The sequence below is a fragment of the Erithacus rubecula genome, assembly GCF_903797595.1.
Source record: "Erithacus rubecula genome assembly, chromosome: 18".
Taxonomy (NCBI): domain Eukaryota; kingdom Metazoa; phylum Chordata; class Aves; order Passeriformes; family Muscicapidae; genus Erithacus; species Erithacus rubecula.
In genome coordinates this window covers 1,802,757-1,823,165 of record NC_136670.1, presented here as the reverse complement: position 1 = coordinate 1,823,165, position 20,409 = coordinate 1,802,757, and the positions used below count along the sequence as shown (strand labels likewise).

The window sequence follows — 20,409 nt, the reverse complement described above, 5'->3', positions numbered from 1 at the left end:
CAATCATCATTAGCACTGTCTCTGGCCAGCTGATCACATAACGGCTGCTTTTGAGCATCATCCTCAACCTGCTTTTCTAAAGCTCTTGCCACTTTCTCAACAAATTCTAAGAATGGCTCTCTAGGGCCTTGAGTCATTTTTACATATTTTGGCTTTGGAGCTGCAGCCTCTATTGCTTTTAGAATTGCTGCAAATCCAATTTCTTGGCATTGTGCAAGGATCAGAGGATCCCAGGTAGCCTGAAAACCAGGGCTAGCAAAGCCATGCAGACCCAGCAAAGCATCGCTCCCCACAGCACACCTGGGATCATCCTGGGGTCGCATCATATTTTCTGCAACTGCCTTGTCAGCCATCTGCCTCCAAGTGTTCTCAAACACTCTAAATTGAACAGGCTGAAAGAGCACTTGGGCTATATGTCTGACATCGTAAGGTGTCAGTAAGGTCACATTCAACACTCTAATAATTTGCATCATTTGGATAGAGACAAGCCCAAACCGTGTGACCCTGCCATGCAAATGCTGAACAGCACGCCAAGCTATAGGATCATATCTGGCTGTCCTGTATTGGGAGCTGCCTTAAAGACAGAAAAGGGTCGAGCTCCCCCAGTCCCCTGGCCATCCTCATCACAGTCCTGTGGCAGGTTGTCCTCAGGGACTGGGCCAAGCTCAGCAGCATCCACCTGGACGCTCTCATCCACTCCCTTGACCCGAAGGACACCCCTCTTTGGCATCCCCACCCGTTCCAGCAAATTCCAATGGCCCTGCTGCAATGCCAGCCTTTTAACTGCTTCCCAAAAACTGCGGCGATTTTTGAGTCTCGCTGTCATGGTGTCACTGCAGCGCCAGCAAAAGGCCCTGCAGACGGCGAGAAATGCGGCGGTGTCCCTGGAGAACCGGAAGGGGATGCCGGCATTCCTGGGTGTGTGGGGCCTGACGCTGAGGACTGTGACGAAGGCGGCACCAGCACCGCTCCGTGCCTGTTCTCCCGTCCCTGCAGCGGCCGTGCCTGTTCTCCCGTCCCTGCAGCGGCCGTGCCTGTTCTCCCGTCCCTGCAGCGGCCGTGCCTGTTCTCCCGTCCCTGCAGCCGCCGTGCCTGCTGTCCCGTCCCTGCAGCCGCCGTGCCTGCTGTCCCGTCCCTGCAGCGGCCGTGCCTGTTCTCCTGTCCCTGCAGCGGCCGTGCCTGTTCTCCTGTCCCTGCAGCGGCCGTGCCTGTTCTCCCGTCCCTGCAGCGGCCGTGCCTGTTCTCCCGTCCCTGCAGCGGCCGTGCCTGCTGTCCCGTCCCTGCAGCGGCCGTGCCTGTTCTCCTGTCCCTGCAGCGGCCGTGCTTTCTGTCCCGTCCTTGCAGCGGCCGTGCCTGTTCTCCCGTCCCTGCAGCGGCCGTGCCTGCTGTCCAGCCCCCGCGGTTGGACCTGCAGGCAGCGTGGGACCCGCCCCCACGGCTGGGCCGCCCACGACCCGCGGCTGCCCCGGCACGGGTGCCGCTGATGGGGGTTGCAGCGCTTGGGCGCCTGCGAAAGGCGCCAGCCCTGCATACAGAGCTGCCGTTTGTTTTGTTATACCATGGTGCCAACTATCTCCAACTCCACAGAGACAGGAAAAGCTGGCACTACCCCGGCGCCGGCACTGGCACTGGCGTTGGCACTGGCATTGGCACTGGCACTGGCGCTGGCACTGGCGCTGGCACTGGTGCTGGCGCTGGCACTGGCGCTGGCACTGGCGCTGGCACTGGCACTAAGCTAAACAAGCCCAAGGTTAGGGGGCTTCTCCAGCTGATCAAGTCCTGCCAATCCTCAGTGCCACAGGATTCATATTTCCATTTGAAAAAGAAGGCAGGGTATGTAGGCAGGAACTCCTCATTCTTTCAGGACCAAATACAGAGTGGGCACATGATGGGCTGTGACTTCAGGGGGAACAAACAGCCAAGTTGTTTAGACAAAGCTCATCAGATAGAGCAGCTTTTCCCTGAGGTGGTGCAAGTCCTAAGAGTTTCTAAAATGTCATACCATGTAGTAAAGAGTTACACGCTTTTCTTCTCGGCTAATTCTGTCTCAGGAGGAAAAGAACCTGTGCCTCCGAACCCTGGAGGAAAAGAACCTGGCTCTGAACAATCATTCAGGTGTTTCAGTATCATTCTGCTCTTCAGCAGGCTGAGCAGCTCTTTTCAAAACGCACAAAGAACTGCAGGAGCTCAACACTCAGGTAAGCTGTGCACTGGCATCCTCTTCTCCATGGACACAGAACACCACCTTTGGCTTGGAGGCCCCAACCTCTTTCCCCTCCCAGCAGCATCCACTGCTGCCGTGCTCTGCCCACGGCTGCTGCTGCACCCTGAGGCCAAGGCTGGATCTGGTCTGTGCTGCTGATGTTTCCCCCATTATCTCCTTGGTCCCAGCAGGAAATCTGGGAGGAGAGGCAGCAGCAGACTCCTTTGGAGCTTCTCTGTCCCTGTGTTAACAGCGTTGTGCCAGATGGAGCTGGTGCCTGTGCTGGGCACTGAGCAATGTGGGGACACAGCCGTGGCTGTGGCAGGCTGGGCAGGGCACTTCCAGCACAGCCAGTTTAGGCAATGTTCAGAGCTGCAGCCTCAAGGGTGTCCATTGCCTTCCTTTCCCTGTTTTCTCCACATTTGTCTCCATTGCAATCCTTTGTTCTGCACCTTCAGTTTCCTGCATGTTTTTTGCCTGAAGTCCTTTCTGCTTCCTTGCTCTCCCTCCTGCCCAGTCTGCTGCCTCAGGAGCAGCCCTGTCCCTGAGGCTCTGTGCATCCATCTTCCAGGCCTCAGCCCTGCTGGAGGCAGTGATGGAGAAGGCAGCTCTCCAGCAGACTCAAGAGAAGCATCTGGAAACTGAGGTGTCTGAGCTGCATGTGAGGCTCCAAAGCTCTGAGGAAAGAGCAGAGGCCATGGCCACACAGTGTAAGGCCATGGAGCTGGAGCTGAGGAAGACACAGGCTCGGAGAGACCAACTAAATGCTCAAAATCAGGAGCTGCAGAAACTGTTGGAGGAAAGTGAGCAAGGTACAGCTTCTCTCCCATCCTTTCACTACCTTATCATATCCACACCAGTGGGGTTATCTGATCCCATGCACAGAAAAAGGGGAGTGCCCAGACAGGGCAGATGAGCAAACACAACCATCAGGACATTTATCCATTGTAATTCCTGTGAAAACCTTTTCTCTAGAAAGATGCCATGGCTGGCAGTGTCATCTGGCTGTGCTGTGGCTGATCCTGTGCACAGCTGGTGCCTTTCAGGTGGTGTCTGTGCTAAGGAGCTGTAGCTGGATGCCTCAGCTCATTTCCCCCAAACTCTAGCCCCTGCAGGGCTTCCAGGCTATTGATCCCTCTGGAGCAGGGCTGCACAGGCATCCCTGCTCCTTGGTCTCGCTTGGATTGCTCATTCTGCACAAGCCCACCGCGAAACACATTTTCCTAATCCTTTGAACCCTGCCCCATTCATTCCTGTTTGTTTTTTTTTTGTTTTGTTTTGTGGAAGTTTCCTTCATTTCTGTCTGCTTTGGAGCTCTTTGTGGGCTTAGGGCCCATCAAACACATGCAAAGAGAGGAGACAGGGCTGTTGTCTCTGCAGGATGTTCATCAGTTTGCATTTGCTTTACTTTTTTCCAACTTCTTCTCCTTCTCTGTTGCAGTGATAAGGAGGGAAGAGCAGCAGAAGACCTCTCTAGAAATTGCCCTGAAGCAAGAGGCTGAGACTCTTCATCAGGAGGTGGCATCTCTGTGGAGGAAATTGGAGAGCCTGGAGAAGGAAAGGAAGGATTTGCTGGTGAGATCGGCAGATGCCACAAAGGGCCATTTTGTACCTCTGTTTGGACCTTCTGTTAATAGTTCTAAGGAGCACCTTTTTGCAGTATACCTTTTCTAATTACATTCTTCTGAATAAGGAGGAAAAGATGTTGTAGTCATGTCAAAGTCCCTTAGTGCTGAGGCTGCTGATTTACATCCATGTTGGAGTTCTGTGTCCTAGATGCTTTAGTTCTCAATGTCCACACTGTCTCTACTGGCATTGCATGGTTTGAGCAATTCCTCATGGGCTAAGCCATGTTCAGATTAATAAGCATCTGGATCTGGAAGGAGGGGTGTGAAGAGCTGGTTTGCTGTTGATAGAAAGGTGTTTGGCCTTGGCCATCTAAGAGCAGCCAGTGGGGAGAGAAGAGAGGAAAGCCAAGTGCTGATGCAGAGAAGGACGTGTGCCTGCGAGAGGAGAAGTGGTCCTGAGTGGCAGCAGAGAATGACAGCCTGATCTGGCCAATGCTGCTCCAAGAGAGGGCAGTGGGGCTCTCGGGATGGTGCCATGGAAACTCTACACAGGAGAGGTGGAAAACCACTGCTGTTGCCCCAACTCAGGGAATGGAATGCTGGGGGTGTTTGCTCTTCCCTTCCTCCCTGCTGGAGAGCACATTTTCCTGGCACTGCCTAAATCCTGCTTAACGTGGACTGAAATGGTGGCTGCAGTTCTGGCAGCTCCTCCCCAAAGGAACACTGGAGTGGAGCTGCAAGAGGTTGGGGAAGGGCAGGAAGGGAGCTGGGATGGTCTGAGTGAGCTGGGAAAGATGCAGCATCAAGGGGGTCCCAGCAAGGTCTGCAGCATGCTGAGAGGCAGAGAGAGAGGAGCAGCCTGTGCCTGCCCCTGGGACAGGAGTCCAGATCTGGAATGAGAAACAAACTGAGAGAGGGAATGAGTGACCCTTTTCCTCCCTGTTTCTCCTGCAGCATGAACGGGAATTGTACCAGCAGCAGATGAGAGAGCTGGAAATGAAGAATGAGATGCATGCAGCTGAGATGCAAAGTCAGCAGGGAAGAATGATGCCTGAGGAGCAACTGGACATTGAAATGGAAAGCAAGCAGAATGTGTTGGACCTTGAGGCTTCTGCTTTGAAGGAAGGGAGAGGGAGCACTCTGACTGCTCAGCTGTCCAAGGATAAGATTGCCAGGGGGGCTGTTAAGAAAGAATTTGCCTTCCTGAAGGGAAAGACATGTCTCCAGGTAGGCACTGGCATTGATCTTCAGTCCACTGCAATGTCCCTGAAATATTTCAATGATGTTCTCCATAATCATTTGGGCCTCTCTATCCCTGTCAGTCCAGGCCTGCTTGGGCAATACATCCCAGGCTGCAGCAGGCAGCCTTGTCTGTGTGCCTGGCTCCAGCCAGACAGAATTGACTGCCAGATTGTTTTCTGGCACACCTGGAATGGCTGAACAGCTCTGGAGTTTGCTGTTCAAATCAGTCAAGGCCAAAATGTGGGCTTGGGAAGCTGTTTCTCCTGTGGCCACACAAGGGGAGGCAACATGTGGGGATTTAGATTTGGTGTGGGAAGGAATGCAGCAGGTGAACAGAGTGATGGATTAAACCCAGCAGAGTTTTGTACTGAGGAGGCTGAACACCAGCTGAGAAGGCTGGTGCTTTGAGGATGCTTCCTGTGATGGAGATTTCTGAGGTACAGCTTGTGTGGAGCTTGAAATAAGGGAATCATCTCTGTGTATACGTAGCAGGCTGTTGGAGCACAAGAGGAGCAGCTGTTATTTAAGTCAGAGATCAGCCTGGAATCTGAGCAACCAGTTGCAGCACAAGAGAAGGCGAAGACAGAGTGGCCTGAAGGGAGCACAGAGCCCAGGAGAACTGGCGAGCAGGTAAAATGGTCTTTCACTGCCTCTGCAAAGCCTCAGGCTGCTCTGGAATACAAGCCTGTGATGTCAGGAAAGAGGAGTTGGAGGAGTTTTAAGCCCTCAGAAGTGCTTGAAGGCTCCTTCTGCCCCTGGGCTTGGTTGCCCACATTGTTCTCTGCTCCCCTGTGGAATGGTCTGAGGTTGTGAGAGGGAGAGTTTGCTCCCTGCCCCTGGGCTGGCTCTGCAGGGGTTTGCTGTTCAAATCAGCTCCAGGCCAAAAGCAGGGCATGGGGAGCTGCTTCTCCTGTGACCTGGCAAGGGTAGGCAACACGTGGGGCTTTGGATTGTGCGTGCAAAGGAACGGAGCAGATGAGCAGAGTGATGAACTAAACTGAGCAGAGTATTCTATCAATGGCTGAACAGCAGCTGCAGTGCTGGTGCTTCGAGGATGCTTCTCAATACTGAGATTTCTGAAGGACAGCTTTTGTGGTGTTGGAAATAAGGGAATCTTCTCCTCTGTGAATACCCAGCAGGCTGCTGGAGCAGAAGGGGAGCAGCTGTCAGAGCACTCCAGGAAGGCCATGCAATGTGTGCGGTGCACGGCTGCAACATCAGCAGAAGACAAGGCAGAGAAGCGTGAATCAACCACTGAGCCCAGGAGGACTTCTGAGGTAAAATGGGCTTTCAGTGCCTGTGCAGAGCCTCAGCTCCTCTGGAACAGGGCACGTTAGCCCAGGCAGCGCTTTGGAGTCCTCTGCTTGTTTCCTTGCCTCTCCCTGTCCCTGCTGTGGGCACAGCCTTTTGTTTGTTCTCTCTGTTGTGGCAGCCCATGGCTTTCACAAAGGCACCTTCACTCCACTGCCTCCCTCCCTGGCCCCGTGTCCCTGGACACACACTGGCCTCTCTTGCAGAGCTGGCAGCGAGAGCTTTTTGTCCCCAGTGTTGTCTGGTGCAGTCGAGGGTGTCTGAGCAGAGATCTCCTTGCCTTGATGCCCAGAGGTCCTTTTGCTCCATGTTTGCTGACAGGTTTCTGTGACTCTGTCTCCATTCCAATGTGCAGGTGGCACCTGAAGGGAGAAGAATCAGAACTTTTAGGAGAGTGTTCCCCCCAGACTACTTTACATTGCCTGTCTGCAAGTCTGTCCAGGAAATAACTTTGACTTCTGAAGGAGAAAAGTCCTCCAGTAGCTCAGGGGAAGAGCAGCCCTCCTGCTGATGCACAGCCTGTGGAGAAAGGGGTCAGTGCTTTGGAAATGAGAGGCTCCCCCAGGGCCACACAGAGCCAGCTGCCCAGGATGTGCCCACGTGGCTTTTGAGTCTCTCCAGCCATGGAGACTTCACCACCTCACTGGGCACCTGCCCCAGTGCTCGGCCACCCTCCCAGTGCAGAAGTGTCTCCTGAGCTCGGGGGGCCCCTCCTCTGTGTCACTTTGTGCCCGTGGCCCTTGGGGCTGTCCCTGGCCCCGACCCCTCTGCCGCATCCCCCTGGGTATTTATCCCCAGGGATGAGTTGCCCTGAGCCTGCTCTGCTGCAGGCTGGGCAGTCCCAGCTCTCTCAGGCTCTCCTCATGGCAGAGATGCTCCAGTCCCTCCATCACCTTCCTGGTCCTGTGCTGGACTCTGTCCAGTCTGTTCCTGTCTCCTGTACTGGGCAGCCCAGCTCTGGGCCCAGCACTCCAGGGCTGACCTCACTGGTGTGGGGCAAAGGGGAAGGATCCCCTCCCTCCACCAGCTGTGACACAGTTTACGTATTGAGAAACGATTAGCAGGATTGACAAGAGGAATTTCTGTTCCATATCTTATGTGGGAAAAATGGAATGGTCCATGCTCCCTATCAGTAGCAGTGGGTAAAGGTAAAGTGGTCCTGTTGTTGGTGACAATGGATGTCAGCTGCATAGGAACTGTGCCAGTCTGCTGTGACTTACTGTGGGAAGGAGCACTCTGAGGGAGGTTAAAGCTGGGGTGAAGAGATCCCTGAAAGACTAATCTTCAAACCACAGAAGCCCTATTAGGATCAGGAGCAATTCCTAGGCAAAAGCTGAAACCGTGCTTCTGTGAGTTCCTTTACCTCCCAGATCACTTTTTCCATTAATGATGACAGATCAAAGTTGAAGCTTGCCCAGCTGAAAATTCACGCATCTTCCTAGGACATTTGAATAGAAGGGAAGAATTCTTGATCCTGAAAACATTCAGGAAGTGGCTGAGGATGAAATGTTGAAGGGTTGAGGGCATAATTTAGAAGAAGGTAACTTAGGAAGGTGAAAAGCAGAATCACAATCCTGGGTGACAGGAGATCAACTGAATCAAGAACTTCTGATCAAGCTCATCTCAGAAAGAAGGAATGTGGAATAAAACCTGTAGAAGAAGAATCAAGTTATCCCTGAGGAGTGCAGAGACATTCCGGAAGAAGCAGTATGGAAGGGGGAGAATAGTTAGGGAGCTCTTGAGCCAGGCATACACCAGGTGTGAGGAGCAGAGGAAGCTACAGCAGCTGTCTATTGTGTTCAAAAAAGCCTGGCCAGCGAAGGTGGCTCCAAAGAACAATACAGCAGTCTTGAAGATGGGCACAAAGGAGGATCTACAGAAGAACCTCAGGCTAATCAGCTCCTCTGGAATCCCTGGGAAGGTGATGGAGCAAATCTTTCTGGACACCTTTTCAAGGAACTGAGAGGGAAGGGCATTGGAACAGGCAGCAGAGATTTACCACAGGGAAATGGTGCCTGTCCAACCTGATTGACTCTGTGAATAATGGGAGACCAGGGATGGTGCTGCCTGACATTGCAAAGCATTCAACAGCCACGCAGTCTCCTCAGAGCCCGACTGGTGAGATATGGACCGAGGGAATGGCGAAGGGAGTGGAAAACTGCCCAGACCAGGGGGCTCAGTGCTGCTGGATCAGGTGCATGAAGTGCTCAGGCTGTGGTGACACCACTCACAGATCATCCCTGGAGCCACTATTTCTGCTGATTAATGACTAATATTGATATGCAGAGGATGTCTCTTCTAGGCAAATGTGTGCCATGAAACTTTGCAATGGGATGTTCATTCCACGGGGGACACATATTTTCATCACAAGATATTTCCTAGCTCCTACATGAATATTTTCCTAGAACTACTTTACCCACCTCTGCCCCTTCCTGCAAGTGCTTTTATGGTCTTAGAGGGTCATCTAAAGGGGTCTCTGGTGGTCATATTCATTGAGAATCCCCCAAATTGTCCGGCCCTTGTGTTGGACTTCTCTTAGGGCATGCACTGCTGTTTCTTGTTACATAACTTTGCCACAAAACCAACCTTGGTTCCTTCTTATTAGTTTCTCCACTGCTTCCAGCTCTGGTTAACATCCTGTGTGTCTGCTTTTACATTGTTTTCCCTAATTTGCTGGTTAATCTTTAAGCTCCATTTTGCAACTGAAAATTTATCCTTTCCATGTTGTCTGTCACAATGAGTGGCAGTAATGCATCTTCCTGGCTGGAGCCAGCCCCATTTCCATGCAGTCTTGGCCCAATCAGATGACCCAGTGTCCTCAGGAGCTGCCCTTTGACCTTGTCAGGGAGCACCCGATGGACATGATGCCACGGCAGCTTGGCAACCTCTGGATTGATCATCCCTATAGCGATGTCTCACCTCAGCATAGAATCCCAGACTGCTTTGGGCTGGAGGGACCTCAAAGCTGTGATAATTGATAAAAGATTGGTGTTAATCATAAAAGTATTGGGGTTTGTATAAAATAGAATACTAAGGTCTGAAGTGAAGCATGAACCCTAGATAGAGGAAAATATAGGATTAAATCCTTCTGTTTTAAATCTCCCTGTTATGAACATTATGTTTTCTAAATAAGTTGTATCTAGTACCATTTACAAAGTTAGACTTTCCATGAGTCCGATAGATTTTGCAAAATCAGACTTCCTGCCTTTGTTCAATCAATGCTGCTTATCTATAAAGACCACACTTCCCAATTTTCGCCGGTTTTATCTGCCAAGGCCAGATGAGACTTGACTATCGCCCAGAGACTTTACAGATGTTTATTTCAACCACCACTGCTTACCTGGCCACATTATGACAGCAAAAAACCAAGAGTTATTGATGACAACGAGAGAGCATACTATAAAAAGAGGCTGCAAACCAAGGAGCGTGGAGTGGGCGGTGACCCTTCATGTTCCCCAGCGCTGCTTGCTCCGTCTATATAAAATAAAGCAATGTAAATTTTGCTGAATAGTGAGGCTTTTTGTTTCTAATTGATAACCAAGCTCATCCTATTCCACCCCTTGCCACCAGACCAGGTTGCTCCAAGCCCCCTCCAACCTGGCCTTGGACACCTCCAGAGATGAGGCAGCCACAGCTGCTCTGGGCAACCTGTGCCAGGGCCTCACCATCCCCACAGGGAAGAATTTCTTCTAAGCCTGTCCTCTGTCAGTGGCAAGTCATTTCCCTTGTCCTGGCATTCCAGGCCCTAGTCCAAGGTCATCTCTCATCTCTCTTGGGAGCTCCTTTAGGCACTGGAAATGGCTCTGAGCTCTCCCTGGAGCCTTCTCGTCTCCAGGCTGAACACCCCCAGCTCTCCCAGCCTGGCTCAGGGCAGAGGGGCTACAGCCCTTGGAGCATCTCGTTGGCCTCTCTTTGTTATAATACATATCATGGTATTGGCTTTTCATAAATATTGGGGTGGGTACTGTATGCGTGGTGTGAAAAGGGTTTTTAAGGTATAGTTTTCTTTAGCAGTAACACAAGCTGATAAAGTGTCTTTGTAGTAAGTGAACTGCCTGCTTGATTGGATAACACCCAGTGAAGACACCTGCTACTGATATACCAGCTACCAGGATGGACTGTAGAAATGGAAGCCCAAATTAAGACTGATAAGGAAAAGAAATTAAAACCACAGCCAAGAAACATGCATACTCTAAAAAGGGGATCTCAGGGAGTGACCATGTAAAACAGTTCCTGGAATATGGAAATTATATTTTAGAAGAGTTTGAATATGCATGACATGAATATGCACTGGGCTGATGAATTTAAGGGGTGTCTCCAAAACAGCAGATCTGCTCTTGGCTGAAGATGCTCCTGGCTGATGAATGCCAAGCACCTGACCATATCCACTTTTGCTTTACTGTTTGTCTCTTATCGTCTTTCATGAAACTTTTTAAATTTTGTCAGGAAAGTGAACCTCATTTTTCACATCTCGACTCACTCCAGCAGCTCCACATCCTTGTGGTGTTGGACCTGAGGGCTGGAGGCAGCTCTGCAGGTGAGATCTCACCTGAGCAGGGCAGAGGGGCAGAATCCCCCCCGTCCCCTGCTGCCCATGCTGTGGGGCCAGCCCAGGACAGGGGGGTTTTGGGTGGCAGTGCAAGGGCTGGGGTGTGGCTGTGAGCTTTTGGTAGAGAGAGGAGCAGTTGTGTTGAGCAGGCTGCCTGCACACATGCTCCAGGACCAAGGACCCTGCAATGGTGCCCACAGCATGGCCCCTGTTGGCATCGCGGCTGGTGCGGATGCCTCGTGGAGCCGGTGCCGGCGTTTGGGGTGCTGCTGTTCCTGTGCTGTCTCTGGTGCTGTTTGTGTGGTGCCCAGAGGCGCTGGGGCAGCAGCCACTCGGCAGCCCAGCTCCAGGAGACACGGCCACCCTCCCTATGGAGGCAGAAGCTCTGCAGGCCCAGAGCTCTGTGTCAGGGGGGCCTCGGTCTCAGCTCCGTGGCCGCCAGCCGTGCCTCTGCCCACTGCCCTGGCAGCCCCCAGTGGCCGTGCCCTGGCAGGGCCCCCTTGGCCTCCTTGTCCCCAGCCAGCCCGGCCTGGGCCCCTCGGGGGTGTCCCCAGCCTCCTGCTGAGGCCCAGCCTCGAGGCCTTCAGCCACAGGCGTGGCAGACTCTCTGGGGAAGCGCCAGAGCAGCCAGGTGGCAGGAACAAGGCGCTTGCCTGGGGGCTGCTTCTGGCCTCTGACTCCCAATTGCTCAGGGCTTGCCAGCAGCCCGGCCCCTCAGGGGCCTCCTGTCCCTTGGAAGCTCCTGCCACCCACTCTCTGCCACCCACGTGGCCCTCGTGCCTTCCCAGGGCCTTGTCCCATCAGGGCTTCTGCAGCATCTCATCCCTTCGTGGCCTCCCAGCGCCCCGTCCCCTCAGGGTCTGCCCCAGCCCCGCCAACCTGCCCGGCAGCGGCGCGGCCCCGAAGCAGCTCCGCAGGAGCCACATCCAGAGGCACCTGGGAGCCCTCAGCAATGCAGGCAGCAGCACTCGGGCAGGAGGACAAAGATGGCGCTTCCTGGCTGGGAGAGGCCTTGTGCCCATCTCCAGGCACCGCTCTCGCAGCAGCTCCGGCCGTGCCCAGCCGCTCGCTCGGCAGCGTTAGGGCTGCAGCACAACCACCAAAGGCCAAGGGGCTCCTGGCCATCCTCCCTTCCCCACTGCATGCCTGGGCAGCTTGCCAAGCACGAGTCCCCTCTTCCCCTGTCCTTGCAGACACTGGGCACCAAAAGAAAGATCCTGGGAGTCTGGCTGTGAGAACACATTCTATATTTACATTGTAAAGGAAAACATAAAAGAAGGAAAAAACAATCTTGGATAAAAGAACAAGCCCCCCTGGCTCAGGTGGCCCCAGCTTACAGAGACCCTCTCCACTCAGCTCTCCTCAGAGCTCCAGCAGCAGAGCCGGCCACGGCCCCACAGACAAGGCCGTTTGCAGCGAGCCCAGCAGAAGCGATGTTGCAGCTTCTGCCATATGGAGCCCGAAGCTCTCTCTACTGCCCGCAGGAGAAAGGCAGTTTCGAGAGCCTGGCTCCTGGTGGCAGGACTCATGTCCTCCGCCTTGTCTTCAAGGGCTGCAAAAGATACAAGCACATCTACGGTCAGATCCCACAGCTGAGGGGACCCGAGGGGATCCCCACGCTGGTGCCATGCCAGGCAGTTCTAGCAATGCCCATGAGGGAGCAGGGAGCATGGGGAACAGCCCGAAGCTACTAAGCACTATTGTCCCACGAGGCCCCGAAATATCTGTGGCTGCTCTGGCAAGGCAGCCCTGGTCCACACAGGGAGCAGAGCCCTCGGCAGCTGGGCAGGGATTGTAGCTGCCCCCAGCAGGCGGGGCTGACAGCCCGCTGCCCTGACTCACCCTGACAGATGTGCCGGAGCTGTCGCTTGTGCCCCCTGAGGTGCTGCCCGGCCATCCCTGAGAACACAGAGCCTGTCACGGCCCGAGCGGCACAGCTCCCTGCCCGGGGCGCTGCCAGCCCTGAGGCCACACGCCCTCGTACCCCCTGCATGGCTCAGCCTGGGCCCCTGTCACACACTGCTGCCCAAGGGCACGACAGCGGGAGGGCGGCAGCAGCCCCGAGGGCAGTCGGGGCTCCACGGCACCGGGCCCGGATGGCAATGCCGGGGCAGCAGACGGAGATATGCTGGGCAGGGACACGGAGGGGAAGGGATTGGAGGGAGCCCGTGCTCATGGCTCACCAAGGAACCTGATGGCTGCCTGTCGCAGGGACTCCTGTGGGCTGTCCAGGTACAGCAGGGCATGATGCAGGTTCTCACCCGCTCGGCTCTTGTCCTCTGCCAGCTGGGGAGAACGCCAGGAGGGTGCAGTTGGTGCAGGCTCAGCCCCTTGGCCGGGTGCTGTGTGCGGCCAGCACTGGCCTCCCCTGCCCGCAGAGCCCTGAGAGGCGGCCAGCATCTGGAGCTGAGCTCTGCAGATGGCACAGGGCTGGCTGCTGTCAGGGGAGATAGAGTGCTGCCTCTCCAAACAGCCCGGCTGGGGTGGGGATCCATCGGAACCCGGCTCGAGCCCAAAGGAGCCGGGAGAAGAGCCCACGTAGCCCAGGGAAGAGAGCAGCGTGTGGTTGCAGCACTGGGCAGGGCCGCGGCTGCCAGCCGCACACACTGAGCAGCGAGCGCGCTCAGGCGGCTTCTCCAGCCCGAGGCCGGGGCTGCCGGGCCATCCTTACCAGATTCATGCCACAACTCCGGGTCTGCTCCTCCTGCAGCATCTCTTGGAGATCCTTCCACTGCAGGTACCTGGCTGAAGAACGCAGCGTTGCCCGGGAGTCCTGGAGAGCAGCACAGAGGTGGAGGTGGCACCACAGCTGAGGGCACAGGAGCCACGTCGCTGGAGCACGGCCAGGAGGAGAATGCAGCCCGCCAGGTGCCAGAGGAGGAGGCAGCCAAGGCTCCTGCCAGGGGGCTGCCGGCAGCCGCTGAGTCCTCACCTCAGCCACGCGCTGGTTCTCGTCGTAACAGTGGAAGGAGAGTGGGAGCAGGCTCTGGCGCACATGGGATTTCAGGGCCGTGTGGATTCTTTCCGCTGAAAAAATTGTCAGCTCTCGGAAGATGAACATGGAGCTCAACTGCACCTGGCTGTCATCCTGTAGGAAAGGAGGAGAAAAAGACCTCAGCATGGGCTGCTTCATGCCCAAATGGGCAAAGGCCTGGAAATGCCCTGGGCACACAGTGTGGGCAGGCAGCAGCCAGTGGCCGTGGCTGGAGGCAGCGAGCCTTACGTTGTCAAAGAGAGGCAGGAGCATGTCAGCCAGCTGCAGGGCGAGGGGGGTTGATATTGTGGAGCCATTGTATGGCCAGAGAGAGCTGAGGAGAACGATGCTCATCCTGACCACGTCGCTGTCATTTTCCCTCAGGAGCTCCACGAGCCTTGTGTGCAGGCCCCACATTCGTATGGCCTGTGTGAAACAGAAGCGTGTCAAACGGCACCCTGGTGCCGCAGGGCCCAGAAGCCAAAGGCCTGTGCCAAAGAACTCGGGCAGCTGAAGGGGGAGGCAGGAGAGCTGGGAGCAGCTGCCTCAGCTCCCGAAGCCCAGCCAAGCGCAAGCGACCGCGTTCCCCAGCCCCACGCCAGCAGCACGGCTTCAGCCGCTGCCCCCTTCTCACCATGGAGACGTTCTTGCCAAGCAGCACGAGGCCTCGCAGTGCCAGGCGATGCCTCTCCCTGCACTCGCTCTGCAGGTTCTTTGACATGATGTCCAGGGCGCGCTCGTGCCATTCTCTGCAGGCCCTGCACTGGAGGATCTGAAAGGCACGGGGCGCTGCCAGGGGAGCCGGCCGGCAGGAGCCCCGAACCGCACAGGGCTGGGCCCAGGCAGCAGCACAGGGCGCGGGCACCGTCCCAGGCAGCTGCGGCCACGAGAGTGCAGAGAGCTGGGACGCAGCTCAGCCAGGCAGCGCTGGCCTTCAGGCTCACCTCCACAAGGAACGCCATGGTGGCCAAATCCCAGCATGGCATGTCTTTGCTGAGCAGCCCAAGCAGGGAGGAGGCAATTTCGGAACACAAGGCTACGGATTTGTGGCACAATTCTCTGTCAGGAGCAAACAAGAAGGAAACCCTGAGCCAGCAAGGGCAAACGTCTTGCCAGAGTGACTCACAGAGGTCTGTTCATTCTCCAGCAACCCTGCAAGGAAACCCGGGTCCTTTGGGAGGGGGCTGCTGCTCTTGGGCACCCTCCACTCCCAGACATTTGCTGCCTCCTTGGCCATCCCTTGGTGACAAATCCCTCTAGCCCACAATCACGAGGACCGTGTGGGGCAGCCTGGGCACAGGGCACAAATGCCAGGGGCAGGTGCGGAGAAGGGGGTCTCACCTGGCCAGCATGCCTACAGCACAGTGCTGGGTGTCAGCACAGAGCAGCGTGTCCCAGGCCCGCTTGTCTTCCAGTGCCACCACCGCATCCTTATAGTGCAGTTGGCAGAGCAGGGCCTTCAGCGTCTGCTCTGCAAAGCTGTGTGAACAGCAAAGGTCAGGTCACACTGGGAGCACTGGCTCCTGTCCTGGGGACATGGCAGGGACAGAAACACTGCCATGGAGGGAGCACCTGTTGGGGTTGGTGGCAAGGCCGTGTTGCTGCTGGCACCCCTTCCAGAAGGTATGGACCACCTCTGGCATATGCAGTGTGCTGGAGAGCACTTGGAAGAGCAGATGCGCAAAGAGGCGGGGGAAATAGACGGTCACGACGTGGGGGACGCAGGGCACGTGGAGGATCTTCCAGATCACCACAGTTGCCTGCAAAGGACACAGCAGCCTGAGACAGCGCTCACCACCGAGGTGTCCATGTGGCAGGGCCCGAGAGTGGGAGGCAGAGGCCGGCGGAGATGCAGGGGCAGCTGCGGGCCTGGTGGCCCTGAAGCTGCCCCTAGGCCAGGATGCAGGCAGGCACCCGAGGCAGGGAGATGCCCTGGGGATGGAGGCTGGAGAGCTGACGGAGAGGTGACCTTGGGGTGAGCAAAGGCAAGTTGCAGAAACTCACAGCAAGGGTAAGGACAGCCGTGCAGTCACCATCAGAGGTGCTGGTGCTGTGCTCTGGCCAGTTGCCCAGCACATCAAGGAGTATCAGCATGGCCGGCTCGGCTGTCCTGCACGAGCACATGATGCTCTTCCACATGGCCATAGCAGCTCTGTGGGGTGAGAGCCGTGTCTCAGTCAGGTCTGGGACAAAGCACTGTGGTCTGTGCAGCAGTGGCGAGCTGAGCTTTTTGCTAGCCCTACCTGTGCCCACTGCCCCTCACTGGCAGCAGCCAGGCAGCCCAGACCTGTGGGCACTGGCCCCTGAGGGGCAGGGAGCGAGCAGGGCAGCACGTCAGGGGCTGCCATGGTGGGGCTGGCAAAAGGAGGAGCCAGAGGGCCCTGCAATTCTCTGTTTGCCAGACACCTGGGACAGGCTGTACAGGGTGATGGGCTGGTGAGCCCGGAGCCTTGTGGGCACGTGGGCCCCATACCTGTCACACGATGGGGCCACACGCAGGAGAGCCATCACCACGTCTGCAGGCTGTGCCTCTGTCAGGTCCAGAAGGGGCCTGTACACATTGTACTCAGGCCTCTCATTGGCCGTGAGCCACTGGTGGATGTACCTCACCATGGCGGGCACCTGCAGAAGGCACGGGAGACTTGGGAAGCTGCCAGAGGCAGTCATGTGCCCAGCTGCCCCAGAGAAGAGACGCGGAGCTTTGGCCTCACTCCCATGGCTTCTGAGGCTTACAGTGAGCAGCAGGCACTGCTTGAGAGGCCAAGCAGTTCCTGGGAGGATCAACGGCAGGCCACAGGCTGCTTACTTGCTTTGCATTGGAAGGACCCTCCTGCACAAGCATATCCAGCATGGCAGCACTGGTCCTGCTTTTGAAGATGGGAGAATACCCTCGGAACACAGTGCCCACTACGCCGGTCTCTTCCTCGCGCATTCTCTTCATGAATTTGCAAACCATCTGTAGCAGGAGGGCAAGAAGAGAGGGAGGTTCCATGGAGTGCTGCAAGCACGGTGCTGGGCTGAGCAGTGCCAAGCGGCCCAGCCCAGGTGGGGCCGGCTGCAGGTACCTGCGCTGTTTTGTGGAAGAGGCTGCGGGTGCGGCGCTGCTCTCGTGTGTGCTCCATGGCTGCACCTGGCAAAGAGCGAGGGCAGCCCGAGCTGAGCGGCTGCAGGAGAGGCCAGAGAACAGAGGCCAGCCCTGCTCCCCAGCAGGGACAGCCCCACGAGGGCACAGGGCATGGGGCACATCTGAGGGGAGTCTGCCACAGCCCCTCTTCTGTCCTGTCCACTGGCATGCCCCCTGGCGATGGGATGGGATGGGATGGTGTGGGATGGGATGGGACTGGATGATATGGGATGGGATGGGGCAAGCAGGCTGCAGGCACCAGCCCTGAGGCCCAACTCTGCTGCTCACCCTCCAGCTGGAACTGCTGAACCACTTCAGGCTGCTGTGCTGGGGTAGTTCCAGCACCTTCTTTCTCCTCATTCCCCAAGGCCAGATGGGACATGCTTGGGGGATTCTGCTCTACATCACTGCCTGGATTCATGGCTACTTGCAGGAGAGATGGCTCAGGAATGGTGTGAGTCACTAAGTCCTGCAATTGTGTCTGGAAGGCACCTGCAAAAGTGAAGTCTTGGCAAGGCTGCAGGAGAGCAAGTCCTGCACTCTGGTCTCGAGGGCTGCTGCCACAAGGATAGGGGACTCCTCCAGGTCAAGGACCGTGGTCAGCAAATATCAGGGTCTGCTCTCCGTGGCAGAGGCCGCAGGGATGGGAGATGCCTCGAGGAAGCTCCGGCTCACCAAGTGCCACGGTGCGCCCTCGAGGGCACCTGCAGAAGGGAAGCCTCGGGAAGGCCACAGGTCAGCAAATGCTGTGGTCTGGCCTCGAGGTCACCTGCAGGAGTAATGCCTTGGAGAAGCTGCGGGTCAGCAAGGAACAAGTGCGCTGTGCAGGGGCTCCTGATGGCAGCGCTCTGTCCTGTCCTGTCCCGTCGCATGCTCTGAGCACTGTGGCATGGCTGCGTCACTGCCAGCACTTATGTCACCACATGTCACAATGGGCCCTTGGACACGCTGTGTGGTTCCATGGCACAGTGACCATGCTGCACCGTGTCACAAAGGGCCCCTGTACACACTGCCCCCTGCCCTGGGGCTGCAATCAGCCCCCACAAAATGGCACAGGTGTTATGGAATGCCTTGCCCCAAGTGTCTCAGACAGCCCGACAGGATCCTTAGGAACGGCTCAGAGCATCAGCAAACGCTGCCCTGCTCTGCGGGCTCAGGGCAGCAGAAGGAGCCCCCGTGGCTGCCGAGGCAGCTGCGACGGGAAGAGCGCGGAGCCTTGCACAGGAGCTGGCACGGCCTCCTTGGGACACAACCCGCCTGGTGGCCGTCCTGAATGCAGCGGTGTGACACAGACAAGAAACGTGTGGTGCAGGGCACGAATGCTGCTCTGACCCCCAGGGGCCCAGGGAGCACTGACATCAGCGGGTGTAGCAGAGTCCCTGCCCAAGCAGACCTGCCATTCCCCCGAGACCTGGCAGGGCTGATTCCTGTCTCCTGTCCCAGAGACCTTTGCCCTGGAGGGGCTTCTGTGCCAGAGGGCAGCCAAAGGCAAGGTGCACTGGGGGCTGCACTCCATCCTACAGGGGCTGTTGGCACCGGCACCTGCAGCAACTGCTGGCAACACTTGCTATGTGTCAGATAATGTTGCTCCTTCCTGGAAGGCTGTTTTTCATGAAGGGATTGGCAGGAGCACATAAACACCAATAGCTACAAAATTTCACAGGACAAAAAGACTCCACAATGACACTGCCATGTTTCCCTCTGTTTTTCTGTCTGTCTTGCATTTCGAAAAAGTCTCTGTGTCTGCTCTGGCCACGGCAGCCCTGGTCCGCACAGGGAGCAGAGGCCTCGGCAGCCGGGCAGGGATTGCAGCTGCCCCCGGCAGGCGGGGCTAACAGCCCGCTGCCCTGACTCACCCTGACAGATGGGCTTGATTGGAATGGTGGAGTTGTCTTTATAAAGAAGCTGTGGATGTGCTGGTAGATAAGATTAGCACTAAGAGATGAAAAAACTACTGGGATGGATTCCACTCATTGATGCATGGAATAAAACAGTTTCCTCTACAAACAAACTGTAGGATTGCTGATAAATTAAATTTGATCTTGAAAGTTGAAAGAAGCAAAGGTGAAAATCTTTGAATTCTGTAAGAATTTAAAATTAAAAGGGAAGGTTATATATTAGAAGATAATCGTAGCTATCAGGCATTCTGGAAGTCTGTACCTCTCAAATACCTCAGACAGTGGGGAAAGAGAGAGGGAAATGAGTCCGGGAAAATAGGATATAAAGGAGGCTGCATCCTCCAAAATGTTGAGAGGGAATGCCCCATGGCTTCTCCCTATTTTTGGTGAAAGCAGAAAGGACTCCTCTGCCTCCTTTTTGGATATTAACCTTAGGTGTTTGGGAATTAACATGCCTGACAATTCTCGGGGCTGCTCGGGGATATTTCCACCGTCCGGGGCAGCAGGCAGCCAGTGCAGCTGAAGGCGCTCCTCAGCCAGTTTCCGTGATCAGCTCCCCGTGGTGCCGGCTGGAACCCGGCGATTGACTGGGTTCCTGAGACTGTCCAGGAGACAGACGAGATGTGGACCAGGGGGATCCATGAAGAGTCCACAGGAAATGACCACTGAAAATCTCACCAGTGACTAAAATGGGATCTTCGGGGAGCAAACCAGGGAGGGTAAGCATGGAGGGTAGAACGGACAAACCTGGGAGGGCACCCATGGAGGGTAGAACAGGTGTACCTGGGAGGGCATCCATGGAGGATTGCAAGTGTAAAACTGGGAAGAGGCCCTGGTAGAAGGGATGACAATCCCAAAATATCTCTTTTGGAATCCCTGGAAGAATGTGGAGCTGGTTTACACTTTTTTCCAGAGGTAGTTAAAGATATAGATGCCCAAACTGAGGAAAATGGGAAGTTGAGAGGGGGTCTTTGCAATCTATGCCCGGGGGGGGACAATAAGGGGAGTCGAGAAGGCATCTCAACAACAGGAGATGCACGGAGAGTGTTTGTGTGTTGGAACAGAATTGGTTGAAGGGGGGTGTGGAGAGATATGCTGAGGCAAGGACGGCAGGACCAGGCATGGAGGTGCGGGACCAGGTGCACAGGCTGGGACCTGTGGGGGCTGTGGGGCTGCCAGCACTCAGCGGGGGCAGTGCCTGACCCCGCCAGCCCCGAGCAGGGTGGCAGTGGCCGCTGGCCCCCGTGAGGCTGCCGGGCCTGCTGGGAGCACCGGTGGGGCAGGAGCGCAGGACAGGGGCTGCCTCTGGAATATGGAGTGTGATAAATATCAATTTTTGACTGAATCAAGGTTGCATCCAGCTGCTCCCTGGCTCCTCTGAGAATTTCAGGAAGTCAGGAGGTCCTTTCTGCACCTTGTGACTCAGCGGGCAAAATTCTTCCCTGCTGGCTTTGCATCTCAGCTGCATGCATCTCATTCTTCATTTCCAGCTCTCTCATCTGCTGCTGGTACAATTCCCTTTCATGCTGCAGGAGAAACA

The 20,409-nt window shown here is 55.9% G+C and overlaps 4 protein-coding genes across 4 annotated transcripts in view; 1 reads left to right on the top strand and 3 right to left on the bottom strand.

The window, feature by feature from the left end:
• Positions 1 to 20,409, bottom strand: part of LOC306809886 (uncharacterized protein) — a gene marked incomplete at its 5' end in the record, with an annotated part of 176,493 nt that overhangs the window by 82,409 nt on the left and 73,675 nt on the right. The gene's annotated exons all lie outside the window — the stretch shown is intronic.
• Positions 2,922 to 6,860, top strand: LOC306809889 (uncharacterized protein; the record flags this gene model as incomplete). Its single annotated transcript, XM_079321795.1, has 6 exons — positions 2,922 to 3,015; positions 3,645 to 3,778; positions 4,726 to 4,998; positions 5,506 to 5,643; positions 6,153 to 6,290; positions 6,680 to 6,860. The coding sequence occupies 6 exons, from the start codon at positions 2,922 to 2,924 to the stop codon at positions 6,833 to 6,835; spliced, it is 933 nt and encodes a 310-aa protein (XP_079177921.1). The 3' UTR covers positions 6,836 to 6,860.
• Positions 12,116 to 14,845, bottom strand: LOC306809935 (uncharacterized protein). Its single transcript, XM_079321911.1, has 8 exons — positions 14,792 to 14,845; positions 14,482 to 14,619; positions 14,097 to 14,273; positions 13,806 to 13,961; positions 13,545 to 13,646; positions 13,057 to 13,159; positions 12,716 to 12,772; positions 12,116 to 12,425 (listed from the first exon to the last, which is right to left on the bottom strand). The coding sequence occupies exons 1-8, from the start codon at positions 14,831 to 14,833 to the stop codon at positions 12,226 to 12,228; spliced, it is 975 nt and encodes a 324-aa protein (XP_079178037.1). The 5' UTR covers positions 14,834 to 14,845; the 3' UTR covers positions 12,116 to 12,225.
• Positions 15,170 to 16,701, bottom strand: LOC306809910 (uncharacterized protein). Its single transcript, XM_079321820.1, has 5 exons — positions 16,654 to 16,701; positions 16,321 to 16,469; positions 15,852 to 15,999; positions 15,420 to 15,607; positions 15,170 to 15,326 (listed from the first exon to the last, which is right to left on the bottom strand). Exons 1-5 carry the CDS (start codon positions 16,696 to 16,698, stop codon positions 15,185 to 15,187), a joined length of 672 nt encoding a protein of 223 aa, XP_079177946.1. The 5' UTR covers positions 16,699 to 16,701; the 3' UTR covers positions 15,170 to 15,184.

Excerpts from the sequence above, each read along its gene's own strand:
- LOC306809935 (XM_079321911.1), bottom strand. The coding sequence starts at position 14,833 with ATGCCATGCTGGGATTTGGCCACCATGGCGTTCCTTGTGGAG. Across the intron at positions 14,620-14,791 it reads CCATGGCGTTCCTTGTGGAG|ATCCTCCAGTGCAGGGCCTG; the intron begins GTGAGCCTGAAG and ends CGTGCCTTTCAG. Across the intron at positions 12,426-12,715 it reads GCTCCGGCACATCTGTCAGG|CCCTTGAAGACAAGGCGGAG; the intron begins GTGAGTCAGGGC and ends TATCTTTTGCAG.
- LOC306809910 (XM_079321820.1), bottom strand. The coding sequence starts at position 16,698 with ATGCTGGATATGCTTGTGCAGGAGGGTCCTTCCAATGCAAAGCAA. Across the intron at positions 16,470-16,653 it reads GTCCTTCCAATGCAAAGCAA|GTGCCCGCCATGGTGAGGTA; the intron begins GTAAGCAGCCTG and ends TGCCTTCTGCAG. Across the intron at positions 15,608-15,851 it reads CGGCTGTCCTTACCCTTGCT|GCAACTGTGGTGATCTGGAA; the intron begins GTGAGTTTCTGC and ends TGTCCTTTGCAG.